Below are 19086 nucleotides of genomic sequence, written 5' to 3' on the forward strand. Positions count from 1 at the left end.
TGAACAGGAATGAAGGAACCTGCACATGAGCACTGTCAAGTGTGCATTTGTCATCAGTCTTGTGAGTTCAAAGGGAAAGGGGATGTAAAAACAGATCCTTGCCATCTATAGCTGTACATGAAATGCATGAATGTGATTTTCTTCAAATTAATTGATCAGCTGTATGATGACTGATTGTGGTTATCCAGAAAGCATGTGTTTTGTTTTGTTTGTTTTTGCACGTGTGTGTTGTTTTTTTTTTGTTTGTTTGTTTTGTTTTGTTTTCAGCCAGTGCTGCTTTGTGGCAGGGAGCATCCTTTTGAATAGAATATTTAATTTTTGTTACCTACTAAGAGCAGCTATTTGAAAAATTAGTTTCTGGTTAAATATTAGTAACAGCTGCATTTGCAACTAAGTCATTTAAAGCAAGCTGGAGGCAGAACTGTACCTTATAGCCATCTATAAAATGTGGTTAGTCCCAGAACCTTGTTCTCTGGAATGTTTATTTTAAATTAAGCATAAATATTGATACTGCAGTAGTATTACGGAATTCAGTGCTTAGAGTTGAACTGTGCTTCTAGCTTAATATGCTTAACCTAATTTGTTCTTCCTCATTGAAAATCAGACTTGTGTATTAGAGGCACTTGATACTGTGCACTTCCAGACCCTGAGGGACTTTTTAAATTTTTTAAGGAGTGCCTTATAATCAAGTAATATTGTATACATGAACATTAACCCAAAATTCTGAAGTTCTACCTTCACTTGTGAAAGCAGTTAACATTTTGATTGTTTGCTTACAAATATAGTCTACAACAGAAGTGTTCAGAATTATTCTTTGATTGGAGCTCTGAAAATCAGAAGCCTGTCAGCAGCTCTGTTAGAAGATTTTTACTTAAATGAATTTATAAATTAAATGGAGCTCTTATGCTTGCCAAGAGCCATGTGGTAGCAACTGTAAAGAAGGATAAAATGGAAGCAATGAATGGAGTATGTTTAAATGTAGTTAGAAAATAATTTTTAAGTCTTAAAGGTTTTTAGGTATTTTTTGAAAGATACAATATAAATTGTACAAAACACATTAAGACTGAAGGTTAATACAAAGCAGCAACTCCAACTGTGAATGATCTAAAGCACTGAATATTTGAAATCATAGGGCTTTGTAATTTTCCCCATTTTTCATAAAGGTTCACCTTTTTGCAGTGTGCACAGTGGCACTGAAGCATTTCTTATTTTCATTTTATTTCTCTCCAATAATGTCTTACTTTAAAACACAGACTGTGTCATTTATTGCACCATTATATTGATCCACAGGGCCTGAAAACTGCAGTGCGGTTGGGTTTGCCCAGTGAAAAGTGGCGTAAAACCTGGATGTGGTTGAGTGGCAGCACCACTGAGTGTATGGTTCTTAAACTGAAGCACGTGTTGCTTTCGTGAGTTTTTCCATTTCACAGTTTTGTTACTGGTTCAGATGTAATGTAAATATGTTAGTATTGCATTGTGGCAGCACTGTATGCCCTCATTTTCCATCCATGCGTTTTAGGTACTCACTGTTGTCTGCAGAACAAGTACTAGCCATGAGAAAGATGATGTTTTATCACTGAGTGAGACCTTGCTTATATGTCAGAACTTCTCCATAATCTGGTAATAGGTTTTTGGTACAAAACTGAGTGTAATACTGCCTGAGAAGCAAGTGCTGAGTTCTACAGTTACACTCAGAGTCCTGTGTAAATGTATAGCACTCAGTCAGGCAATCATTTGTCAGACTCCAGGTAGTTAAAAATGATTGATATTTGCGAAAGCAAAATCCAATCAGGCTGAATTATGTGAACTGGGCTGGTTAGAAAATGTGAAAAAAAAAGTAAAATCTTTCTCATACCCCATTTCTCAGACTTGCCAAGACCATATACAAAGTATGTATAAGACTATATATAAGTAGCTGTCCTTACTGATTGTTCTCTGGAAAATTGGGGCTCTCCTTCCAGGTAGTCCCTGAGTGCAGGTCCCTGCTGATGGCACGATAAATACAGCACCGCCATGGCTGGTAGCAAGGCACCAGCTCCTTCCAGCTCTGCAAGGCCTTGGGACTTGCCAGCCCTGCTTTGTCTGAACTGCTCATCACCTACCTGGAGACCCGTGTTAGCTCATTTGGCTAAGTAAACAATTTTATAATGACCTGAGTATTGCCTAATTTATCTTTGATTCTCCTTTATAGCATAAAATATTTTTATATAGATAACAGTAACACACTTTTATTTTATGTGGAGCAACATATTTATGGTCCTTGCATTTTATTACAGAGGAATACAAGTCCAATACAGCAGGGGGCATGAAAGCTGTGGCACAGGGTGCAAGGTGTGTCAGGAAACACGTAGTAGCCCCAGCCACCAGGATGAGGAAAAATCAAGCGTTAACCCCACACTCCTTGTGAAGGGCTTGGGACTGCTGATTTCTGGCTGCAGCTGTCCCACGCAGGCTGAATCCAGTGAACTCAGGAGCCAGCAAGGCAGTGGAAAGGGTAGATACTAGGCAGTATATATTTAACTATATTAACTGGATTTAGTTTTTCTATAATAAATAGACACTTGTTTGGACACTTAAGATTTTAATTACACTAACAGTAAACTTGGCTTTACTTGTAAAGTGTTTCTTTCTGCCCCTAGTAGGACGGGGGGATGCTTGTGTTTTACTCCTCTGCCCTGGCAGTGGGTGACAATGCACCAGTGCAGTTCCTGTACTTCCGCAGGGCCATGGGCTAAGATAATTCCCTCTGAACTTACCTGTGGGCTAAAGACTGAGTTTTAGGCATAAGGTGACAGCATGCAGGCTCAGATGGAAAGAGTATGGAAACATGGCCAGAGAGAAGCAGAGAACTGAGGAAGCAAAACAGTGCAACTTTGTTCAGGAGGGAGGTGTTTTGGTTCCAGGAAAATCAGAAGGGAGAAGTGATCTCGGAGCTAAGTTTTTCAGTGCCCAGTGCTCGCAGCTGACCGTGCTTCCCCAGTCTGATGTCCTACTGCGTATGGGTTACCTAAGGATGTGTTGCCACAACAGTTGCTGTGTCCAGCAACTGTGGCTTGAGTTTCCTTCTAAAAATACAGCCAAGTTTGGAGATAATGTGGATGGCAGCCTCAGGAATGCGTCAGCAGCTCACTGCCAGCAAGCAAGCTAGCAAAGCACATCTGGGGAAGGTGCCATGTAAACATAACAGGTCTATTCTTATCTGATCCCCTCCAGTGAAATGCTTTTCCCATTATCGCTTCTCCTGTTCTTTCCCTATATGGAAGACTATCATACACGTTTATTTGAACCAGGTCCAGCCCCTCCTACATGAGGTGCTTTGCAAGCCAGTCCTCCTCCTCTTCTCCCTCCTACCATCTCCCCTTCCTTCTCCTCCTCCTCCATTCTTGGAGCTCCCCAAGGGCTTCCATCCCCAAAATGGCTGGGCCTGACACTGACTTGAAGAAAAAACGTAAGTTTTCTTGGATGAGAAAGAAAATATTTAAAGGTGTCAGATCCATCAGGAAAAATACTGTTGGCACTGGGGTGAGCTGCCTTGACTTGGAGAGCTTTACTCAGAGCTGAAATCTAACCATGCTATAGACACAGCTAAATTACAGGGTTAAACAGCAGCCACTTGTATTTTACTGGAGATACTTTAAGTCTCAGGGGTGTAATGGCAACAGACCCTTTCAGACCCTGCCGGCATCTTCCAGAATCTCCTCCTGCTGCTGTTTTTCTCAGGATTAATTTAGGGTCACTGTGTAGCTTCGCTCTGTGGATGCTGCACAGCAGCACTAAACCCCAGTGGCATCACTGCAGGATAAATTATTTCTGCTTTCAAGCAATTTTGTTATTTTCAGAAGACCTGTGACTGACGTTTTTGATCAGTATCTTTGCTTAAAGAGGGGAACAAGCAAACTTTAAAGGATATATTTATTAATTTTCATGGGTTTCAATCAAGTGCACATGAATAGGGGAGCAGCAGCAGACCCAGAGGGGATGTCTACTTGGAGAAAAGCGCTACTCTGAGAGTGTGAAGTGCTGTCTTTCCTAATAACCCCTCCATCACAAATGTTTCCAGCAGGGAAAGGAACGAAGCAGGCATGTTTAATCCCTCCATGCATGCATATGTTTTAATTCCCAAGTCAGTGCTGTAGGGCCTTCTGATTCAAAGGTTGCATCTGGATCATGAGGCTGGTCTTTTTATGAGCACTCCTTGCATGTGTCTGAGTCTTTTTTAACACTTCTCATCTTTCACGAGCTCCTGTAGCAATGAGTTTCACTGTACAATCACATATTTTGTGGCTAGTCCCTTTGTACGTGTGAACACACAGAGATTTTAAAGGTTATCTGAAGAAGGGCCGAATGATACAAATGGGTGGTGCCGAAAGTCAGCGCGTACGGCACTGGGACCAATTGTGAACATCTGCTCATGGGCTGGGCACTGCTTTGGACCTTTCTCCTGCAATGCCTTCTCCTTAATAGAGACACTGAGTTACACAGTGTAGTTTATCACTGCTGTACAAGAATGCAATTTTAGGTCAGCTGAAGCAATTTAAAAGTTTGACCTGGGCCCGACAAATTGCTTTGGTTAAATCAAGACCACGGACAGGCCCAAAGGCCCTGTTCTAACAGATGAGCAGTGTAGTTACTGAGAAGACATGAAATTTCTCCAGCCCCCTTCACCAGAAATTACAAATTGATGGTGTGCTTGTACTTCAGTTGTCAGGACACTGGAAGAGCGAAATTTTAATCTCGTTTCACAAAAGCAGTCTCTCAATGCGTGACTCAATGAGAAGCATTGGCCTCACTTAATCCCAAACACTTCATCTTCAAAGGTATTCAATTAGCTTTGTTTTTATTAAGCTTAACATCTGCGAGACATTTTTGAGGTTGTTCAATATTTATTTATTTATTTATTTATTAAAAAGCACAGCCAACGAGCTATTTTAAATTACAGCCATTTCGAGTGCAAAGGAATGTGTGTTGTTGTATTATCCCTTGTCACAGTAGAGAATGAAGCACGTGGTTGTCCACACCTTCCAACCATTTCTACACTGAACAAGAGTTACAGCTATTTTTCCAAAGGCAAACCAAAGGTATTTCAACCTCAAGAGAATTTGTGATAAACTTCATGGCCCAGTTCCTTTCAAACCTGTTTCCAAGGGACAATGAGCTAACTTAATATCAAGTTTCATCCAAGTTTAATTTTGCCAGATTGTTTTGCAGCCCTTGTCCCTATGCTCTGAAGGATGACAGCCTGCTCCCATCAGGGTGTGTGAAAGAATGGTGCAAACAGAATTTATAAAGGACAGAGCAGGTGACCCAGTGCTATCCATTTGTTTGCAAGGAGGGTCTGAGAAATCCCTACACGTTTTGAAATGGTGGGCAGCTGGAGCTACACAGATAGCTTGCAGGAGCAATTGCTTTGCTGCACATCTAACGAAAAGGAGATGTGACTGACGAAAAGCATGGAAGGCAACATCTGCTCTGAGCAACTGATCCTTTCAGTACCAGCAGTACAGGGCTTTATGGAAATCAGTTAGCATAAGCCATTTATACACGGTTTGGTTTGCTTTTAAATATGGATTTGGTAATCAATCTACCTTTAGAATGTAGTAGAGAGGAAGAGAACGAGATTTAAGCTACTTCATACAGTTTTCAGGATGTATGTGCCTTCATAATAGTTACCAATAAAGTCAAGAAGAGAAAGGAAGCAATAGATTCCAGCTGTGCACTTACCCTGATGTGATATTTAATTTCTTTGTACTGCTTCAAAACAGCACATGGAAGTAGCAAGATAATATGCTACATTGCAGCTGCAGTGTCATGGCACAGGGCTGCAAAAACTTTCACTGCAAGGGTATCATAGAATCATAGAATATACTGAGTTGGAAGGGACCCATAAGGATCATCAAGTCCAACTCCTGGCACCACACAGGTCTGCCCAAAAGTTTAGACCATGTGACTAAGTGCACAGTCCAATTGCTTCTTAAATTCAGACAGGCTTGGTGCAGTGACTACGTCCCTAGGGAGCCTGTTCCAGTGTGCAACCACCCTCTTGGTGAAGAACCTCTTCCTGATGTCCAGCCTAAACCTCCCCTGCCTCACCTTAATGCCATTCCCACGGGTCCTATCACTGGTGTTTACAGAGAATAGGTCACCTGCCTCCCCACTCCCCCTCACAAGGATGATGTAGACCGCGATGAGGTCCCCCCTCAGCCTCCTCTTCCCCAAGCTGAACAGGCCCAATGACCTCAGCTGCTCCTCATACACCTTCCCCTCTAGTCCCTTCACCATCTTTGTAGCCCTTCTCTGAATACTCTCCAACAGTTTCACATCCTTCTTGTACTGTGGTGCCCAGAACTGCACATAATACTCGAGGTGAGGCTGCACCAGCACAGAGTAGAGTGGGATGATCACTTCCCTCGACTGACTAGCGTCATTGTGCTACTTTAATGCTCTCTTATGTGCATGCTAATGAGGTGAGCTAAGGTGACTGCATTTTTCAGAGGAAAAGGTAAGGGATGGACTGTGGAAGTGTAGTCTCCTCATGTCCAAAAGGCTTGATTTGTGAAAAGCAAAGTAACAGTATGTTATGAGCATGGTGTCCACAGGTACACAGTCCTTCCTATTTCAGAGATGCTTATGGAAGTGATGCCAATGCACACCCTTCTTCTAGGTGGTATCTTCCCCTCAAGCCAACTTTTCAAAAGACTAGTGATTGGCATTACTGGTTTCTTTGTCTGAATTCAAGGTATCTGCGATGAAAACAACTCTTTCGGTAGCCTAGTAGCTGTTATGTCCACTGCCCCGTTTTTCAATTCCGTCTTTTTTAGTACCCCATCTGTTCTACTCCCCATAAAAGAGAAAGCATTTTATTCCCACAACCTGCTGCAATTTATGGTTGTGAGATAAGCTGTAGTATATTTTGCACAAGAGAAAATACCAGTTATTATCAGCTCCCTCACAAATTGGAATGTGATGTAATAAAATTCTAGCAACTTTATTAGTTGTAAAGCAAGTGGATGAGAAGTACATTTAAAGGGGAAATGAAGCAAGAATCAATTTTTTATTTTCTTTTTTTTTTTTTTTACAAATTACACAGTTTTGTACAATTATCCTTCTCATGCGTTTCAGTTTCTCTTTGAATGTATATGCAGCTCCTGATGGAAAGCTGTCTCAGGCCTTATTAGAAAACAGAATTACTCCATAATCTCAAGTCCCATTCCAGTAGTGACCACATTGCCATCCATCTCCCTCAACTGGAAGGAGACATCTCTGCATGAAAAAGCCCTCCCAGGGGAAGAAGGGAAAAGAAAAAACAAAAACAGCCGAGACTGTCATTGCTGCAGTGCTACTCCATTCTGTAGCCATCATGCAGGGAGCCACGAGCAAGGATCCAACTGCTCCCTCGGCTGCATAGCCCAGGGTGCCTCCTCCCACCCCAGAGCCTGTTGACTGTACAGCAGTTGATGAAACCGGAGCAGTGGCTACTCCCTTGGCTACGGTTCCTGGGCACCAGGTAAGCCCAGCGCTGGGGCGCTGTCCTGTGCCTCCCTGTGATGCTTCTGTGGGTGCTGCAAAGCTCCCTGAGGGCCTCGTGCCCACTACGCGTTCTGTGCTTACCTGGTGCCCAGGAAGCAAGGGAGAAGCCAATGCTCCTGCTTCATCAGCTGCTGCTGGGCTGAGTAGATCTGTGCTGTCCTCCCTGAGAGGCTCTGCAGTCAAAGGAGTAGCCATTTCTTCTGGTTACTTCAGCCTTCCTGAGGAAACAAACCTTGATCTTCAAGGGCAATGGCAGGGATTATGCTATAGCAGAAGGTGTTACATTGTGGAAATAAAAAGGAAAAATACCAACAAAATGTATTCATTGTTTTTTTTTTTTGTTTTGTTTGTATTTATTGTAATAATTGTAATATTGTATAAATTGGGCCAAGCCCCAATTTAAAATGTTGAAATTAAAAGATTTGGATCCATACAAGTCCATGCATCTGGATGGGATTCATCCCAGAGTGCTTGGAGAGCTGGCTGACATCATTGCGGGACCTCTCTCAATTATTTTTCTATGGTCTTGGCAATCTGGAGAGGCCCCAGTAGAGTGGCAGCTGGCAAAAGTTGTACCAATTTTCAAGAAGGGCAAAAAGAAGACCCCGGTAATTACAGGCTTGTCAGTCTCAGGTCAGTGCCTGCTAAAATTAGGGAGAAGATTATCCTTGAAGTTATTGAAGAGCGCCTGGGGGACAGTGCAGTCATTTCTCCCAGCCAACATGGGTTCACGAGGGTTAGGACCTGTTTAACAAATTTCATTTCCTTTTTAACAATTTTGATTTCCATGGGCAGGCACGGCCCGCAGATGCCAGGCTGCCAAGCCCAACGTGCGGCCGCCAAGCAGGCGCCAGCTGCCAGAGGCTGCAGGAAGGCTCCAGAAGCAGCGGCAGCAGCCCGCGCAGGGGCAGCCACGACTGCAGGAGCCGCTCCTGGGCTGTGGGCTCAGGGGCAGACGCCTGCCCCTGCAGGGGATAAGGCAAACCCAGAGCCCAAAACCAACCCCAAGGGTACTGCATCCCCAACTTTCCTAGGCCCTGGAAGCAAATCCCCTAAAAGCGGAGCAGTGGCGGCGTGAGCAGAGCCCCTGAGGCAACCGCGACTGTCTGAAAGGCAGGCATCAAGAATGCGGACATGTCAGAGAAGAAGCAGCAAGATGCTGTTGATGGTGCCACTCAGGCCTCCCTGCCCACGCTGCTGGATGAGCTGCCCTATGTGAGAAACACTCCGTAGCCAATAACTTAGGCTCAGGCGAGGATCTCAGTGAAGTAGTAATTTATTTGCGATTGCAATGGCGGGCGCCCCACAAGCAGGAGAGCGTGCCTACTAGTTCCAAAACACAGTTTATATACCTTTTGATGACAGGACCCTCCCCTGTTTCCCCACTGAGTGAGTAATCCAGGTTCACAATCTATCTGATGCTTCACAAACAACGCATGGCCTTCGGTTGCCGGCCTGTTAAATTTCAAATTTCTTTTGACGTTTTTACTGCTTGAAGGGGTAATGTTTCTTCCCTTATCTGACTTGACTTAACACTGCAATTTTCACCTAATATTGTCCTAAGGAATCTGGTTGTCTGCATTTTACAAGGTCGCCTGCTAAGCTTTCTCATCACTGTAAGCATATCTCAGTACCACATTCCTTCCCTCTAAACAATGTAACTCTGCAAAAACAACATTTCTATTCCCACAATTCCCCCCTTTTCTTCTTCATAAACTGTTGATTTTTGCAAAACCTTTCTCTAAGGTGTAATTTGGTAGATTTCTTCTTCTTTGCTGTCTTTGCTTTCCATCTCCTCATTATCACCTTATCTGAGTAAGGTGGTGGCTCCATGGTCATTTGTTTCAGTAGTGCGGTTTCAGTTAACCACTGTACTAGTCCTCTTACACAGGGGATAATGCAGCAACCAATGGCTGTCAAAACTCCTACTACAACTGCAATCAAGGATGTAAATATGCCTGCTTTTTCTGCCAATTCACTGGCAAGGGTGGTAAGCCTTTGAAGTGCTTTGAAGTGAGGCAGGATGCCATGGAGTATGAAATTCCCATTTTATTCCCAAGGCTTTTCCAAGTTTCCACTTGACCAAGGCCTCCTCTGAGAGGTACACAATTAATAGTTGATTCTTCCCTATCATCGTTTTTTAACCTTAGGCTTCCAAATAATTATTAATACAAAGAATAAGATGTACACTACTACTATAATAAACTCCTCTTGGGAGCACTTCAATTTGTTATAGGTCTGTCCTTTTTAGTTACCTGTGAAAATAAAGGGTTAGTTTACAACTGTAAGCTTTTATCCTGCTCAGAGTCTGTTACGAGATTTTTCTTTTTGATTTTAACTTTCAACAAGTCGTCTGTAGGAACAACTTCCCAGGCGCTAGGGTCGGTAGCTGCTTTCACTCGAGTATAGTGAGTCCAACCTTTTTCCGCAGCTCTTACAGCTGTTTCAGTGCTTAGCAGTACTTGGAATGGTCCTTCCCATTCAGGCCGAAGTTTTGATTCTTTCCAGGTGCGTATCAGGACCCTATCTCCTGCATGGAATGAATGTACTGGGAATTCCAAAGGCGGAGTTTGAGCCAACAGTCCACGAACCCTGAGAGATTCTAAGGAAGAAGATAATCCAGGCATATAATTTTTGAGGAAAATATCTTTAGTTTCAAAAATAGGTATCTCACCGTTTCAGGTACGGTAGTCCAAACAACATCTCATATGGTGAAACTCCTACATCTTTTCTAGAAGCAGTTCGAATTCTGAGAAGTGCTAAAGGTAAACACTTTGTCCAGGGAAACTTAGTCTCTAAAACCAGCTTTGACGGATGTTTCTTTAATGTCTGATTCATTCGCTCCACTTTCCCTGATGAGGAAGGATGCCATGGAGTATGAAATTCCCATTTTATTCCCAAGGCTCCCATGAATCCTTGTAAAACAGATGAAGGGAAATGACTTCCTTGATCTGAATCTGTATTTTCAACAATCCCATATCTAGGGATTATTTGTTCCAGGATTACCTTTATCACCACACTAGCTGTTGCTGATGCTGAAGGAAAAGCTTCTACCCATCCTGACAAATGGTCAATCAACACCAGCAAGTACTTAAATCTGCCTACTTTAGGTGATTCAGTAAAATCGATTTGGATGCTCTGAAAAGGTTGAAGCCCTGGCTCCCGTCCGCCCAGGGGTTGTTTCCGTAGAGCCTTCTTATTCACTCGTTGGCATGTTATGCAACTATTACACGCTTGTTTAGCTACAGCGTACATGCCTATACGTATATATTTTCTTAATACGGTGTCACACATTGCCTGGACTCCCCAGTGGCTTCCTTGGTGTAGAACGGCTAACATTTCTCTCATTATCTGTTTGTTTACCATTTCTCTCCCATCAGGGAGAGTCCACCGTCCTTCGGACTCCTTTGCTCCTAATTCCCTAAAGGCTTCTATTTCCTTTTTACTGAATATTTGCTTTTCAGGTGGAGGTTTTATTTCAGGTACAAGAAGCAGCTTTGCTTCTACCTCTCATTGCAAAGCTGCTTCTTTAGCCTTTTCATCTGCAATCCTGTTTCCCCATTTAACTAGGGAGTTTCCTTTTCGATGTCCTTTCACGTGCACCACAGCAACCTCCTCTGGTAGTAACAGACTTTCCAAAATCTGTCTAATTAATTCTTCATGAACCAATTCCTTTCCCTTCCTGTTTACTAAGCCCTTTTCTTCCCATATTTTTCCAAATGCATGTACCACCCCATATGCATATTGTGAGTCAGTATATATAGTTCCCTGTTTCCCTTTTAATTATTTTAATGCTTGATTTAATGCATATAATTCACAGGTTTGAGCTGACCAATTGCTAGGCCGTCTTCCCATTTCTTCGACATTCCCATCCGGTCCTTCAATGATGCAATAACCATTACATCTCTTTCCTTGTACCACCTTAGAAGACCCATCTGTAAACAATATTTCCCCTTCCTCTAAGGGCACCTCTTGCAAATCTAATCTTACCTTTGCCTGGTAATTTATTAAATGTAAGCAGTTATGTTCCGTATTTATTGGATCCTCAATTCCCTTTGACAAGAAGGAGGCAGGATTCAAAACAGACTCTGTAGTTATAGTTAAATCATCCTTTTCAATTAGTATAGCTTCATATTTTAGTATTCTGGAGTCTGTCAGCCACCTTCCTGCTTTCTGAGTGAGAATAGCCTTCACTTGGTGAGGGGTAGCAACAATCAGTTGTCCTCCAAAGGTGAATTTCCTGCTCTCTTCTACTAATAAGGCAGTTGCTGCTACTGCCTGAATGCATTCTGGCCATCCCTGGGATACAGGGTCTAATAATTTAGACAAAGATGCTACAGGTTTCTTTTTATCTCCCATTCTTGGGTTAACACCCCCAAAGCAGCACCCTCACTTACAGTTATAAAAAGATAAAATGATTTCTTTAGGGCAGGAAGAGCTAAGACTGGTGCTGTAATACGGTCTTTTTTTTTTTTTTTTTAATTTTCCATTACTTCTTCTTCCTCTTTAATCCAGTTCAGTATATTAGGTTCTTCCTCCAATAATTTGAGATATAATTTCTCTGATTTCTGTGCATATGCTTCTATCCACAGTCTGCAATATCCAGTTCAACCCCCAAATTTTCTCAACTCTTTCTTTGTTTTAGGGAGAGGAAGTCGCACAATTCCCTGAATCCCCTCAGGGTTTACTCTCCGTCTGCCCTCAGAGACTACATGTCCCAAATACTTAACCTCTTTTTCTACACACTGTAATTTATCTTCAGATACCCTTAGCCCGTGTTCTCCTAAAAAATTCAGGAGTTTATTGGTGGCTTCTTTTACCTCCGATCTTTCTTCCCCAGATATCAATAAATTATACACATACTGTAACAACATCACCCCTTCTGGAATCTGAAATGTTTCTAAAATCTTTTCCAATTCTTGCCCAAACAAATTGGGAGATTCAGTGAATCCCTGAGGCAAAGCAGTCCATCTATATTGCTGTTTATGACCTGTCTCTGGGTCTTCCCATTCAAGTGCAAAAATGTATCGACTTTCAGGATCTAGTGGGCATGCCCAAAAGGCATCCTTTAAATCTATAACATTGAACCATTTGTGCTCATAAGGGATTTTACTCATCAGGGTGTAAGGGTTAAGAACCACAGGGTGGTGCTTTCATGTTATCTTGTTAACTTTTCTCAGGTCTTGTACTAATCGGTACGAACCATCTGGCTTTCGTACTGGTCAAATTGGAATGTTATATGGTGACATACAAGGCTCCAAAAGACCATCTTTAACTAAAGTTTGCACTATAGGTTTCAGGCCCATTTTTCCTTCACAAGAGATAGGCTACTGTCGTTGTCTAACTCTTCCGCTCCCTTCTTGAACAGTTATCTTTAAGGGAGTTATGTTAAGCCCTCCTCGATTTCCTGCCCTTACCCATACCGTGGGATTTATTTCTTTTTCATCATTTTCTGTTAATAATTTCATTGCGACTGTTCTTCCTTTTTCACAGGTCTTCAATCATAATCCTAATTTGACTATTAAATCTCTCCCTAATGTTATATATGGAGTGGTAATTCGTGTCGAGAAAATGGTTGATATTAATAAAGAAGGGGGAGATTTAGGAATGTGGCCATGGGGGTTGGAAAACCCCATGAGTGAGACAACATTAGACTCTTAACGATGAGGCCATCAGGAATATCAAAGAGTTTAGAGGGAACACAGGGTGATTCAGGAGACTCTGTGCAGTCTCCGGTTTCTTGTTCTCCAGCTGGTTCTCTTTTTCTCCAGCTGGTAAGGCATGGATGTTTCTGTGTGTTTGCTGTTGTTACATTCAAAGTTGTTTGACCAATGAAAAGTTGTTTTGAAAAGAACTGCTGTGGGGAGAAGGGGATAAGAGGGGAAACCGCCCTCAAGATAAAAAAGGCAGCACGATGAAGTTACATCAATAAAGAAGCAGGAAAAAGAAGTGAAGAGGAACAGGCTGGCAGAACGCAGACCAGGACGGTCTTTTGACACTTTGCTGTGCTGCAGGAGCGGGCTAGCTTGCAGCTTAACCTCCCTTGCCCCTGCTTTCAAGGGACTGGGAGGGTAAGGGGTGCATTGTCCCAGTGCATCCCAGCAACTCCTTGCACCTTCTGGCCGCTAGCAGCTCCTGGAAACTTCCCTCTCCGAGCTCTTGGCACCCCGATGGCTGCGTTGGCTTTCTGCCTGAGGAGCCCTGATGCCTTTGCTGGGAAGGGCATCCCTTCCTGGCCATGGTCTCAGCCAGGACTGTCTCTCCTGCAGAGGTTAGGCACAACGGATTTGGCCACATGGGACCGAAGAGGTGTCCTCGCACAGCCAGAGTCTGGAGGAGTCATCGTCTTTCCCAGGTGAGTGTGCTGCGTCTGCAGCCCATGGCTGGCGTCAAGGCCAGGGCACTGCAACTACTGAGTGTGGTGGCCTGGAATCACACTGCTGTCCTCTTCTTGCTTCCAGGATTGGGCTCTACATTCCATCTGGAAGAGCTGCAGGGGGTAATCCAGTTCAAAGTCCCGAGAAGCAGGCTGAAAAGAAGGGAGAGTCAAGGATGGGGGAAGACTCCAACACAAAAGGTAACATGAGAGCCGTCATGCCCAAGACTCCGCCAAGGGTTTCTCTTACCAGCCCTCCTGTTGCCTCCTTACAGGGATGCCTACAGCTGACAAGAGCTAACTGCTCTCACGGCAGAGTCTCTCTCCAGCCAGATTCCCCGGAGTGACAGAGGAGGCACAGCTGGGCCAGGCTGCTGGGGGAAAAGACGCCTTATCCCCTGCAGGGGCAGGCGTCTGCCCCTGAGCTCACAGCCCAGGAGCGGCTCCTGCAGTCGTGGCTGCCCCTGCACGGGCTGCTGCTGCTGCTTCTGGAACCTTCCTGCAGCCTCTGGCAGCTGGCGCCTGCTTGGCGGCCGCACGTTGGGCTTGGCAGCATGGGATGAGCGGGCCGTGCCAGCCCGCAGCGTGGCATTGGCGGCCTTGTTGCCGTCCCCAGGGCACGGCTGAAGGGGATATTGTGGATTTGATTTGCAAGGACGGGGAGAATTTGGGATGCAGTATCCCACTTCATGCGCAGGCAGTTCGCACTGAACAAGGTGGGCTTTGCAGCCTCATGCTGCCCTCTTACTCCGCTCTTTCCCAGAGCTGCCACCCCACAGAACGCACTTGTGGACCTGAAATCGAAGTCTCTGCAGATGGCAGCAGTGCCTATGAAGCAGCAGCATGTCCTCATCCCTCACCCCCCAGAGGAGGACACTGAGGCAGATCCTGTGAGGAAATCAATGCCAAGCATGTGTGGGCCAGCTCCCACAAAGGCCAGGGAAAGCTGAGCTGCATCAGGCTGCCCGAGGGATCCAGCATGCGGGTCGCTCAGCTCTGGGCTTTGGCTCTCCATCCCCTGGCTGCTTCGGGGTCAGGCAATGAGCATGGAGATGCCCTGCCTCCAGTCATCCCCCTGCAGACCCAAAGTCCTGAAGCTCCCCTGCAGCTGACAGTCACACACCTCATGTGGAAGGGAGCTGTGCCCACTTGTCCTGGGACCAGGGGAGGCTGAGTTGGCGTGTTAAGAAACAGCTGGGGAAGAGGAAGGAGGCCCTGCAGGAAGGCAGGACCAAGAGCAGAGCTGTGGACATCCCCGGGAAGACTGTGGAGGAGCTCCCGCTCTGGTAGTCCTCTGCTGCAACAGCCTTCTTTCCACAGCCCCTTGTTCAGTGAGGCCTCTGGGCTCTCACTGGCACCCTTCTCCCTGAAGGGAGCAGGGAGTGTCACTCAGCTCTCCTCACTGGAGCGGAATCTTGAACCTTTCCAGAGAATCACAGAATGGCTTGGGTTGCAATTGATGTTAAAGATCTTCTATTCCCTCCCGCCCCCTGCCATGGGCAGGGATGCCATTCACTAGAGCAAGTAGCCCAGTGCCTCATCCAAACAGGTCTTGAAGACCTCCAGGGATGGGGCATCCACGGCTTCTCTGGGCAAGCTGTTCCAGTGCCTCACCACCCTCTGTGTGAAGAAGTTTTGTGGCCACCAAGGAGCAGCTCTGACTAGCCTTCTCTTTTCCTCCTGACAGGGATGCCTCCTGCTATTAAGAGCCGGCTGCTCACACCCCAGAGTCGCTCTCCAGCCAGACTCCAGGGCGACAGGGGAGGCACAGCTGGGCCAGGCTGCTGGGGGAAAAGAGCCTTCTCCCAGGTGAGGCTGGGGGGCAGCTGGAGGAGGCAGCCCCTGGGCTCTTCCCCTTGAGTCAGCGAGCGGCTTTCCTTGGACAGGGGGACTTGGCCAGCTCCACAGGGGTCCCGACACATGTCCCACCCACTGCCCTTTCCTTGCTGGGCAGCCGTTTGCTGAGCAAAAGCTGTAGCAGCAAATCCTCCTCTTGTGTGCTTGCAGAATGCTGACAGCATTCATTCAGGAGAGCTCCTCGAGGATGGGAGAAGAGGGTGTAATAAATGGCTCAGTCTTCAAAATAGGACTATAATCAAAGTTTACAATTTATTAAAGGAATAGAGGTAAGCAAACAGCGATGGGTGCGCTGGGAGTCTCTGCTCCACCAAGACACCCACCAGTTACATCAAGCAGCTGATTTGTATGCTCCCAGGCTGATACATATTCATTACTACTTCTAAATAAAACAGGGTTATTATAATTAGTTTCTGGAATCCCAACTGGAGCATGTGTATCAGTCTCCGGTGGTCCCTCTGGGGGTCTCTGGGGGGTCTCTCGTGCTGAAGGCTCATAGTCTTCCTCCCTCTTGTCCTTCTCCTTTGTCCAACTTGGCTGTATGTCAGAGACTTGTGCAACATCCCCTGCAAGCTTTGTCTTTTAGTTGTTCTTCAGCTCTCGCCATCTCCTTAATCTCCTGGCCAGATATCAGAGACTTGCATAGTGTCCCATGCAATAGTCATAATAGTTAGCAGTTATTCTGAAACCCCCCAGATATCAGAGACTTCAAGGAAAAGCCTACAAATGCATTGCCCTTCAAGCTCTCTATTGACACGAATTGCTAAACCATTCCTTTGCAAGATACGAGAATTATATACGTTAACCACTCTGTTCTTCTTAGACTTGTGGTTATACAAGGGTATGTAAGACAGAAGGTCACATTCATCATACCATGCGGCCCTAGCATTGTTCCATACTGACACAAATCAGATGAACATATCTCACAAGGGGAAGGGCAAGCGCTGTGCTGCAGCCTGGCCCCAAACTCAAGCCCCTGCCTGCGAGGCTCACCAGAGAGCAGGACAAGTAGCCACTGCATCTGTGTGCCCATTGCCGGGCTGTTTCACGGGTTGCCTTTGTGGAGATTTGATGTTTCTCTCTAATCGTTGCATGCTCAGCACAAAGCATGTTTTTGCAGGCATTGCTCTCCTGCGCACACTGCCAGTGTACAGCCAGGGAAGCAGCTGCTGCAGCAGCTCAGAGCAGAAGGCCACGGTTGTTCACTCACCCAATGCAGCTGCAAAGGAGCCTCCATTTTTTCGGGGAACTCCAGGCCTCTGGGTACAGCAAGGGACAGGGTTCCCCTATCTCTGGTTCTCTCTCTCCCCTCTTTGCTGGGAGGCTCTGGATGAGGGCCTCTACTTCTCTGATTTGGCAGGTGGCTGCCACAGCTTGCACCACGGCTTCTCCTTGGGCCAGACCTCAGAAAAGAGACACTGGTCCTCGCAGAGAGCTGCCGCCTGCTGGAAAAGCAAGACCAGGTTGTTGAGCAAAAGCTATAGCAGCAAATCCTCGTCTTGTGTGCTTGCAAGATGCTGGCAATGCATCAGGTGAGCTCCACAAGGATGGCAGAACAGGGATAGGGTTGTTACAAGGGTAGTGCTTCTGAAGATTTGACGTTTCTCTAACCACTTCATGCCCTTCTCCCCTGCAGGAAATAGGCTGCCTGTGCCGCCAGCAAGACAAAAGAACTCTGAGAAGAACTTCAGAGAAGTTGTTCCTTGTCAATTTTGCTTTGGCACTATCAAAAGTCATCTGCTAACCAACCAGCCAGCCTTCATAACCGAAGACAGCTGAACCATGGATTGCAGGCCCAGCAAAGTCAAAGTCAACATCACAACCGAGGTTTAGGCATTCACGTTTATATGCTGACTTGATTTTACCACTCTTCTTTCCTGTATTTGGTGAGAAAGTTGTATCAAACGTCAACTTCAAGCCTTTGGCAATCTGATCTTCAATTGCAATTTCTGTTCCCAGAGTGTTATCTGTGTTCCGTTTTTCTGTGAAAGTCAGCCCATACTCAGCCCACTTGTATTTGGTCTCCAAGCTCCCATTAACTTTTCCAGTGTCGGTGTTCGAAGAACCAGATGTTGTGAACTCCACCCCACTTGCAGATTTTGTTTTCACATCCAGCTTCACCAACCCAAACCCATATCCTTTATTGAAGGTATCTCTGGCAGATTTGCCAAGGTCTGCGTACGACGGAGGAATTGCCATTGGAGCTGGCTGGCGCGGGAGGGCGGCTTAGCTCTGCCACGAAGCTTCTCTCCAAGAGAAAAACCTGCCCTTTCTGAGCCTTGTTTTCCTTCGTGAAGGATGAGGGCTCCTGCAAAGCCTGCTGCCCTGGAAGTGTTCTTGCCCTTAGCTTCAGAGGCCGAGGGCTGGGGCCTTTCATGCTGCCTTTCTGAGAGAAAGCAGGCTGCAGGGAAACTGCCCTGAGCCTGGGGAAACCCTGAGGGGACGACTGCCCCACTGCCATGGGACAGCTCCCACATTAGCACTCCCCTCTAAAAATGCTCCCTGTTTCTGCTTCCCCTGTAGCAGAAGATGCAGGCGGAAATGCAGAGGCTGCAGAGGGGGTGTGCTTCCTCCATGGCACTCATGGACCTGAAGAACGCTCTGCAGCTGGTACCAGTGGAGATGAAGCATCAGCATGTCCTCATCCCTCTCCCTCCAGCGAAGAAGGCTGAGGCAGCTCCCCTCAGCAAATCAAGTGCCAGGTAAGTGTGGGCCAGCTCCCACAAAGGCCAGGAAAAGCTGAGCTGCATCAGGCTGCCCGAGGGATCCAGCATGCGGGTTGCTCAGCTCTGGGCTTTGGCTCTCCATCCCCTGGCTGCTTCGGGGAGGCAATGACTGTGGAGAGGACCTTGCCTCCAGACGTTCCCCTGCAGACCCAAAGTCCTGAAGCTCCCCTGCAGCCGACAGTCACGTACCCACAGTGGAAGGGGGCTGTGCTCCCTGCTCCTGGGGCTGGGGGCAGGCAGAGCTGGGGACCTTCAGATCCTACCTGAGAGTTTTTTTCTCTGTTGATGCAGCTACCAATTAGTACGGAGTGTGCGGGCGGGGAAAGTGATGGAGAAGAGAAAGGAGGCCTGGAAAATCACTGGGCTGCGGCGCACTGCCTCTGTCTTGCTTCCGCGATTGCGCTCTACACACATTTCTTATTTCATTTCATTAAGATGTAATATTTATCTTTATTTCAATAATATTTATCTTTATTTCATTAAGATTTAATAAACAAACAAACGGCTGTTCTACAGTTTTCTTTCCACACCCGAATGGATCACTGTGCACGCTCCGCGGGGCCTGCTCGAGGTTTGTACGGGCCAGAAATGAGAGAGCTT

The 19086-nt window shown here is 45.9% G+C and overlaps 1 protein-coding gene and 1 long non-coding RNA gene across 2 annotated transcripts; one reads left to right on the forward strand and one right to left on the reverse strand.

Moving 5' to 3' along the window:
* The first annotated feature begins 2559 nt into the window (after positions 1-2559).
* On the forward strand, positions 2560-18992 carry LOC119716429 (uncharacterized). Its single transcript, XR_005264391.2, has 3 exons — positions 2560-3448; positions 18284-18462; positions 18778-18992. It is a non-coding gene; the product is annotated as an uncharacterized lncRNA (long non-coding RNA).
* Positions 17439-18014, reverse strand: LOC113840724 (non-selective voltage-gated ion channel VDAC2-like). Its single transcript, XM_027447468.3, has one exon. The coding sequence runs from the start codon at positions 17957-17959 to the stop codon at positions 17501-17503; it is 459 nt and encodes a 152-aa protein (XP_027303269.3). The 5' UTR covers positions 17960-18014; the 3' UTR covers positions 17439-17500.
* Positions 18993-19086: the final 94 nt, after the last annotated feature.

Source organism: Anas platyrhynchos, chromosome 1, assembly GCF_047663525.1.
Source record: "Anas platyrhynchos isolate ZD024472 breed Pekin duck chromosome 1, IASCAAS_PekinDuck_T2T, whole genome shotgun sequence".
Taxonomy (NCBI): Eukaryota; Metazoa; Chordata; class Aves; order Anseriformes; family Anatidae; genus Anas; species Anas platyrhynchos.

Coding starts and splice junctions, on each gene's coding strand:
- LOC113840724 (XM_027447468.3), bottom strand. CDS start 17,959: ATGGCAATTCCTCCGTCGTACGCAGACCTTGGCAAATCTGCCAGAGAT.